Source organism: Anarrhichthys ocellatus, unplaced genomic scaffold (genome assembly GCF_004355925.1).
Source record: "Anarrhichthys ocellatus isolate YVR2014 unplaced genomic scaffold, GSC_Weel_1.0 scaffold4, whole genome shotgun sequence".
In the NCBI taxonomy this organism is placed as follows: Eukaryota; Metazoa; Chordata; class Actinopteri; order Perciformes; family Anarhichadidae; genus Anarrhichthys; species Anarrhichthys ocellatus.
The window spans coordinates 7,107,603-7,117,088 of record NW_022280034.1 but is presented as its reverse complement, the minus strand read 5'-3'; the positions used below and the strand labels follow the sequence as shown (position 1 = coordinate 7,117,088).

Genomic DNA, 9,486 nt, shown 5'->3' with positions numbered 1-9,486 from the left:
TTTTTGACCATAAGGATTAAGATTACGATGTGCTTTAGTGGTGCTTATTATAAAACACATTTACAATCGATGACATTACTCTAATCAATCTGCAAGCGATGAATATAGGTCCCTCTGGGGGTCTGCTTGTGAATAAACTGATCTGAGGTGTACATTTACTCAACTGCAATATATTTTAGGATACTATTCTCTCGTTTAAATAGTGCATTAATGCAACAATATCCAATGAATACTGTAAAGTACTGTGATAATACTCAGTATCCTGAACCTACCACACTGAATTGGACCGTGTTTTGTCTGCTGTGTTTGAAATGTGCTGACTGTGAAGTTGAACTTAATCTTAGTGGAACGGGTGAAAGGGAAAGCACTGAGATAAAAAAAAACTATATAACTACATCAGGTTCTCTCATATTTATGTGATTCAAAAGCACATTGGCTCGGCACAGCAGAAACAGCGAGCTATTGAACATTCATTTCTCTCTGTGGGTTGCATGCTGTTGATCTATTTTGTTCATTATCATCAGTGGAGAAAGGACGCTGCAGCCTGCTCTCGCTCGACTCTTCCCCACCAGTGAGCAGCTCCGCCGCGTCAACACAGCCGTTGCTGATTATAAAATATATATATATATATATATATATATCTGACGAAGAACACAAACATGTCGACAGGCAGGACAACAGCGTTAAGGTAACAAGCCGACGGTATTTGTGCCATTTGTGCGAGAGCGATGCTCTGCAGAGTTAGCCGACCGTTGCTAGCTGTTAATGAACGCTAACGTCACCGGTGTTGCGGTGAACTGTCAGCAGCAGGAGGTTGACGAGGCGCTAAGCGGTTTGAACCGTTGGACGTTACATCAACTCAAGTGTGCACACGACACTGTTGTTAGCATTTAGCGTTACACACTAAATGTTCCGTCATGACGATGCTAACCTAAGCTAGCAGGGTTCGGCGGGTTCATTCATCACATGATCGGGAGACAGGCGATGTTGATTTATCCAACATGTTATTGTCCTTTAAAATATGTAATATCTGGTGTAGATAATCGTCATGTTGGTCTGCAAACAGTGGGAGTTTTTGGTTTTATTAGCTAAATTGATGAATGGATTTGACAGGTGCGAAACAAACTTTAACATTAGCTAATAAGTTAAAACATCAGTGATGCTGTCAGTTAGGGGGCACCTTTTATTAGTGTTAGTATTTTAAATTTAGCATATAAAAATTGACCTAAGAGTAAACTTGAAGCTTTTTAATTAATACAATTCCCCAAACATAAAAAATAATAATGCAGCCATTTGCATAGTATAAAGAATAGCCTTTGAAAGTGTATCCTGGATCTATAAATATATATATTTCAATATGTCTTGTGTGTCTTGTCATCCGTAATAAAGCATATATTAGCATAACATTACAGTGCTGGCAGGCAGTTAACTTGCCTTGTTGTGATGATGCATAATGTTATTAACTTAAGTTAATGGTGCAGCATTTACTTAACTTGAAATGCACTCAACTCTATTTGTATTGTGCTTTAAACACAGTCAATCGACACTGCTTCACGGTGCAGAGACACAAAAGGAGAAAAACTAAATCCAGGCTCCTAACAGAGCGACCATCGGCTTAATGCTTCGGAAATTCAAGAGGAGAAAGGGCAATGGCCATGGATGACATTTAGACATGCCACAGGAGGATATGTGAAAATAGAGATTATTGATGTCTGTATTTCATGTTGCTGCTCAGTTTCTATGGTGTTGTGCATGCTGTCACACTGGGACACTTGAATAGGACAGAGCCATAGTTAATGTTATTAGTAACACCTGTGCTTTTCTTACTAGGACAAATGTTATGAAGGCGTATATTGCATCGTTTTGGGGGAGTAATTCACGTCACCGCAGTGCTATTCCTGCACCCTGCACGGAAAGAGCATCTCAGGTTTCTGACAGACTGGTTTGGGCAAAGGAGTTCGTAACGTAAGCAGGGGAAAGTTATTTAGTGGAACCAACAACGTGAATTTAAACTCAGTTTGTAGGACGCTACATGGAAAATTGAACATACACAGAAAAATGGGCTTATTTGACCTTTTGACATTTACACTTCTTGTAATAGTAAGCAAACAAATTACAATGTCATCTGGATGACTCAATGTAGCCCAATGCCACTTTATATTCATTGTGGTCCTTGATGTTAAGATGGCAAAGATACAGGCGACCAGGTGATACCACACTGCCATCAATTCACCACCCGATAAAATCACTCCAAGGCTAACATAAATAAATAGATAAGATATTCATTTAATCCATAATCATGCTCCAAATGTAAACAAAATATAAAACACATAGCCATAGGATTATAAATGGTTATTATTCCCATTTAGATGCAGAAGAGCAGAAGAACACCGCACACATCTATTTCATGAGACCGGTGCGTAGGAGAGGTACGAGTAGATAAAGTTTCAAACTATATTATTTGTGATGTTTTGGTGCCAGGTGGTCTAGTACCGTTAGACAGCGTGTGGGAATTTGTTTGCAAGATATAAAAAAGCAACAAAATCTAAATTACTAATGTGTTCTGCTGCTGTTATAAGCTGGTTTATATAATGTTATTATACAACTCTAAAACTTTGTATTTTCTAAATGTAACTCACACGGTTATTTAATTGTATCTGAATAAACACATAATGAGTATGGTTAAAAAAATCACTTATTAGTTATTTTTTTATTTTACTTTATCACTGGTATTGGTGTTTGCAACAGGGTCGACCTTCTTTCCCATTGGCACCAAACGCAGCACAGAAAGCTTTACAACAATTGGAACGTGTGTAGCCAACCGTATGCCCAGAAGATGCTAAGGCCCGCCCCCGTCCTCCACCAACCAGTCACTGTTGGTCAAAGTGCAGCAGTTCCTGTAGTCAAAAAGCACATTGCTTTGACAGAGAGGAGGAAGCTGTTGACCATTTATCTAATCATCAGGTTAGGCTGCTGACGTTTCTGACATAATGCCAACTCCAAGGTAAGATCCAAATGATAATATCCTCCTGTGTGTCCACAGCCAACTATTTAGCTTTTATGATTGTCTGTTTTGTGCTCACAGCACTGCCAGTCTTTCAGTGGGTTGGTTGAAGACAGCAGTCTGTCAGACCTCTAGGCTGATGGATTAAGTTGAGATGGCTTCATTGAGTCTGGATCTTCTTGCAGATCACGTAAAAAAAAAAGCTCAAAATATTGCACAAGAGAGCAGTTCTTTCTTCATGTGATCTTAACCAGAGAATCAATGTGTTTTTGTCTTGTGTTTTGTGAAAGTTGGGTAACCTGTTAAGAGAACTCCGTAGACTTTGACCACTGATATCTCGCTGCTGACAAATTCTAGATGAAAGGGTCATGGAGGGAACCAATACCTAATACAATTAACACATAGTCTAAGCATGCATTATGAATGAATGTCACATGGTACACGTGTCTGTACATGAGCACAGTGAAACAATCAGAGATAATTCTTTATTTTGATCTTTTCATTGTGCCAAAGTTCCTTCTTTTCATTTGACTAATCTCCATCTGGATGGGGGGGAAAAAACAAAACTATTATTTTCAGTTTTACATTTGCTGAGGACGGCACAGAGGATGTCAGGTAACAGATTCATCAGTGAAACACAGGTCCACCCCTCTTTAAAGTTTCAGTGACTTCAACAAATCAGTAACAGATGATTTTCTGTTTTACAACAGATTGTTTGTGTGCTCTGTTCGTGCAGCGCTGGCGAGTGGAAGTCTGCATAATACAATAAGTTTTTGTCCCCCCCCCACAGTGAAAACACACTCTTTGGGATGGGAAATCCCCTGCTTGACATTTCAGCTGTTGTGGACAAAGATTTCCTCAACAAGTAAGTCTAAACAGCTGTTTGTTTGTTCTTTCACTGACGTCTTCATATTTCTGTGCAGCGTCTGACCAAAACACACTGACGTTTATCTATTCTTCTATCCTAATCTTTTTCTAAAGGTTCGGGCTGAAGCTTAATGACCAGATCCTCGCCGAAGACAAACACAAAGCCTTGTGAGTCAAAGCTTCACGGGGACACCGCATGTTTCAGAACGCAAAGTCTTAAAATTACATGGAACCAAATAAGGCACACACTGGTCATTCATACCCATCCCATACTACCATCTTGTCACTGAGCTGTGCTCAAAATAGCCAAGTTATAAATCAACCTTCTGTAACTGGGAAGCTCGTAATTTGACACACACACATTTTTCCCATACTGTATTTAAGCTAACTATACCAAGATGCCTCTGAATGTACTACTGCTTTGGGCTAAGTAGTAGATATACATAGATATTTGTACCGCATCTTTAACCGCTTTCCATTAGATTGATGCAAAATGAATGAATTATTATTTAATCCCAGAAGGGTTTTGCTGAGCAGAGCAGACCCCCCTGCTCAGACCCCCCCCCCCCTCCTTCACATGGCAAGCAGATGCAACGGTAACATTATATCCTTCCTCGAAAACGTGGTTGCGTGTCCTCGTGTTTAAAAAACGATGCTTGAATGATGTTTTATTATTGCCTTGATGGCAAAAGAACCAAGACTATCGGGACTAACTGCCAAAGTTTCACACTGCATACACAGCAACATGTTTTCAAAAAGTGTACGCCGTGGCCTCAGGTATTCATGACTTTTATTTGGCACGTTCCACGCTATTCTGCAACTGTTTTTGTTAGCAGTCAGCTCTATACCAGGGAGGTGGGCGTTTTTATTTCAACTGTATGAGTGCAGCAGTTCATGAGAAAATAGTAAGATTATCAAGAACACCATATTTTACAATGTGTAGACTTCAAAACAGCTTCTTTCCTCTGGCTGTTCCTTAATTCATCCTCCGCCGCTGTGAAACGTGGATTCACTGATTCCCGAGCTTCTCTTGTTAATTCTGCTCATGATGAAGTTTACCAAACATCACATGTAATTCACACCTCCCAGCTGGTCAGGACACACACATCTTATCTGTTGGAAATAACTAACTCCTATCGGCTGGCCGCTGAGGAGCTCCACTTCAGCACTTTGGTACTTTGCTCAAGGGCACCTCTGCGATAGTTACGAGTCCGGAGGGACAAATGCTGCTCTTTCTGCTTTCTGAACCCAAATTCATCCCGCTGGTCTGGGGATTAATGGGACGTCTCTCCTGTTTGGTTCCTCACAGGTGAAGAGCTTTTTGGGCATAAATCTTAGTCAGGACCACATTACATGTTCTTGATTTTTTAAATAAAATGTCTTAAAGCTGTCAAATTCACATGTTGATAGCATAAAATATGAAAGCCTTTTACGGCTGCCAAAGAGGACGTGTTTCTTTGTTTGTCTGTAGGCTTAATGGCAGAATATTACAAAGTTGTTTCAATGAAGTTCGGTGAAAAACATGGTTGGTGGGGCATTTTGAGCAAATAGAATATTTTCACGGTTCACTCATGAACTGCCAATGCATTACTCAAAAGAACAAAATGTCTCCCGTTATTCCATGACCATATGTCGCTGCTTGTACTTTTGATGCACATTCTCTGTTGTTGAAATGGCAAACTTGGAGGATTATTTCTGCAGCCTTGGCAAAGGTGTGCGCTCTCGTTCTAGTTTGATGACGTCAAGTCGAGCAATTGAATAACCTGCGAAGCGACAACATCCGTTTTAGTGTCTCGTGTGTAAATTCAAAGCAGCGTAGTAATTGTAAAATCATAAAGGACCTGAGTAATGCACAAACAATAAATAGCAAAAGACGGATCAGTACATCATAGTGTCAGTACCTTACAATAGGCTACCTTGTCAGGTCTTGTTAATTGACAAAGGGACACATGTGACCTTGGGCGGCGGCAGCAGCAGCAGCAGCAGCAGCACAAAGCAGCATCATCAGCAGTGTTGTTCTCCTCCGGCACAAAGGCAGCGGTGTTATCTTTAGCCCCACAGACACCGTTCCCTCCGCATTCTCCACAAGGTCAGGGCAGGATTAACATGCAGCTTTGGTGGTTTATTCCCAGCACAATGCATTTCAATGCATGTCCCCTCCAATACCACACACGCTAGCACACTCGCGCTCATCTCCGTGAATTTATATCTAAATGTACACGTGATTTTTTTTTTTTTGTATCTGTTGCTTTAAAGCTGTACAGGCTATGAGAACTTAAGATGCTGTGATATGAGCCGCAGTATTCCTGTTGAGGATGTTTGGTTCCTACTACAAAGAGGTCATTCACAAGCTCATTGGTCCATAGAAGAAGACGGCATTGTTTTTTGACAAATAACATCATTACTTAAAAGGCCACAATAGACTTACAAGTCTAGTCGACTAACACTATTGTTGTGCTCCTGAAGCTACGGAGTGTAACGCGATTCATTTTTTCTCCCCATCACCCTGGTGGGAGAGAGATCATTGGATGCAGTGCACTGTGGCCATGCCTGAATTCAATTATCTAGTCACAGCAGAGCCCATATAATCCTGTTGTGGCTGAGGAATTGCCTGCTGTAGAAACCATCAACATCCCTGTTAGTACTGGCTGGGGACTTAGTGTTTTTTTTCCCCTGAATAACCCTCAACTGTGACTTTTGATGCTTTTTCATCTCTCATAATGTTTAAAGTTACAGTTGATTTCCAATTTTAATTCAAAGCGCTTTAGTTTTTTGCGATGGAAACTTTGAAGTATTAGTAATATAGATTATTTGACTCACAGAAAGTCACTTGACAACAAAATGCCCTTATAAAAAAGATGATCTGCTCTGCTGAACCCCCCCCCCCCCCCACTCACTTCCTGGGTGTCTTGGTTGCCTCGTGGTTAGGATGCACACCATAAAATCGCAGCGTCCTGGTTTGTTTCCGGCCCTGATGTTTGTTGTATTTCATACCTCTCTCCCTCGCCCCATGTTTCCTGTCTGTATCTATACATTCTCCTCTTTAATAAAGGCACAAATGAAAAGAAAGAAATACTAACGTACAACTAAAGTAAATCCACAACTCATGCAGTGCAATCTCGAGCGCCGCCAGAATCGCATACCAATAATCTCATCGCTCCCCCAAACAAGGCAGCTGCTGCTTCTCAATACTTGTATTTTACACATTGTCTACCGTGCGGTGGTTGGTTTGCAGTAACTGCACGGGTCTTCTACTGTACTGCTGTAGTTTTTTTAGATGATACTTCCACGGTTCTTTGAGCTGCAGTTCAAAGGGTTGTTTCCAGTAGATGCTGTTTTTTTCTGAGGAGTCCTCGGGTGTTTTGATTTCGGTGTATGAGAGGAAACCAACGTGTGTTCTGCCTGCCTAGTCATGTATCATTCTATAACTTAGAGGGGGACATTCACCGCGTACGTTTTGGCCTTCCATAGCAGGCAAGGTGCAGGCAACCGACTGCATTCCATTTAGGTGAGCTGGTTCCCGGTGTGCAAGTCAAAAATGTCTGCTGTGAAAAAAGGCCTATTGTCAGATGTAGTGCTGTGGGTCCTGCTGCCATCACATGGTGTAAAATGTAAGTTTTATATTTACAAAGGTAGGGTGTATGTTTAATGGACTTTAGAACTTGTAAATATGTGTGGTATTTCTAATCTTTATTGAATTGCGGTAAAATGGGTATGTCCCCTTTATGTCCAGCAGGGGGCAACAGTAGCCTGCTGATTGTACCCCAAGGAGTCTCTGTAGGAAGCATGTCGACATAACGAAAACACGCCTCTTTCTGCATAGGATTAGAATATGGGTTATAATATGAATTATTTCAGCATAACTGGGCATTACAGGTTGTTAAGAATATGCAGCATTGCATAATATAGCATTCATCCAAACCCTCTTGGACTTGTTAAACCATATCATATTAGAGCTAATGACTATTAGTGTGTCAAATGAGTGAATCATTGTTACATTGAGTGTATTGTCACCTCTGAAATGGGGGGGGGGATCAGCCGACTCCTGGATATTAGTCACGTTCAAACATTTGTTTTATGACTCCCTCTGTCCGATGATAATTAATTGTTTACTTTCTCATCTCTGGATGATGGCGTGACTCTTTTCAGAGGTTGTTTGCTCACAGCAATTAAGTTCATCAGTGCTCATCCTCCCTCCTCCTCCTCCTCCTGCTTTCTCTCCATACCTCCCCCCCCCGTCCCCCTCCTTTTCTCTCTTTCTCTGTGCTAAATGCAGATTAGCAGCATCACAATCACATCCAGAATGAGAGTAAAGTCCTCATTATGCCGTGTGACCCTCTGCTGAATGAATAATTCAGGAGTGCAGCGTTAGTGGCTGGCTGTTATGAGAGAGAGAGAGAGAGAGAGAGAGAGAGAGAGAGAGAGAGAGAGAGACTCATATCACTGACAGGGCTGACTCAGGGGGATCAGCGCTGGATTGAGACACACATCACACACACATCATCACACGACACAGGAGATCAGTGGAGGTGCCTCTCCACTCACACACCCCGCTGTCTGTGTACATCTTACACACCCCTGCTGCTGCCATGCAGCTCAATCTGCTTACTGGGAGGAAAACAACAAAGGCCTCTCTCACTGAGTACATGCTAAACACTCCTGGGTGTGTGTGTGTGTGTGTGTGTGTGTGATAGATTCTGCTCTGTAAACACACTTGACTCTACCCCTGTTTTTGTTTTTTTTGTTTTTGTTTTCTTAATATATAACGAAGCGAGCTGTGAGTGCAAGAAACCCCCGGCGGAGCTATTCTGGTGTGTCAGGAGGAGAAACATTGCTCTGTGTGTGTTTGTGTGTGCTCACATGCAAGCATGCGTGCAGAAGCTGCATGTGCCTTCCATGGTGCCACTTCACTGGATGCACTCATGCTTGACTGAGTGTGTAGACACATTACAACCCCCCCCCCCCCCCAGCTCCCTTGTCTGTTGTTGAGGCTGAGTGCTGTACTACAGTACTTAAACTCACCTCTGCCGGCCCGCCGGGGGGGGGTCGTAACATCCGGCTCCCCCTGCCGCTGAGGGCAAAGGTCGCGGGCCTGCATCCATCAGGCCGACCCCTGAGCCAAAAGAGAGCGAGCAGAGATTAATGGCACTCGACTGGTAATTGAGACATCAGAAACATGTTCAGCCGCTGACTGCGCCGCTCTTGATGTTTTATTGATATGCATGAATCCGACGATTTGGGGCGCTTGCATAAATCTGACGTGCTCACCAGAGCCGTACTCGACTGTGAGGAATGTGGATCTGACCTTTTTGAATTATAAAACAAGGAAACTCAACACGAAAATAACCTCATATCTTGTTCTGCCTTTGCTTTTTGATGAAATAGGTTAACCCCCCCCCCCGTGATGCAGGGCGATAGCTCTGCGTTTAAAGCACACATGCTGCATCATGAGAGATGGCTGATGCAATCATAATTAAGGCTCTTCCTCGCCAGAGCTGCAAACGCCTGCCTCTTGTTGTAGGTGACTGCCAGCAGGTGGTGCCAGAAGGAAAGATCACAAGTCAAAGGGAGTGTAACAAACATAATCCACATCTCTGTGCATGTCGACTCCCCCC

At 42.3% G+C, this 9,486-nt stretch overlaps 1 protein-coding gene across 2 annotated transcripts in view; it reads left to right on the top strand.

Annotated features, from left to right (window-relative positions):
* The first annotated feature begins 372 nt into the window (after positions 1-372).
* The window catches only part of LOC116381314 (adenosine kinase-like), a 93,652-nt gene continuing 84,538 nt past the window's right edge, over positions 373-9,486 (top strand). The window contains exons 1-3 of one of the 2 annotated variants that reach the window (XM_031843378.1): positions 373-688; positions 3,795-3,869; positions 3,986-4,039. In XM_031843378.1, coding sequence (XP_031699238.1) covers positions 660-688; positions 3,795-3,869; positions 3,986-4,039 — 158 coding nt within the window. In that variant the 5' untranslated portion in view covers positions 373-659. The other variant, XM_031843379.1, reaches the window with a different exon arrangement.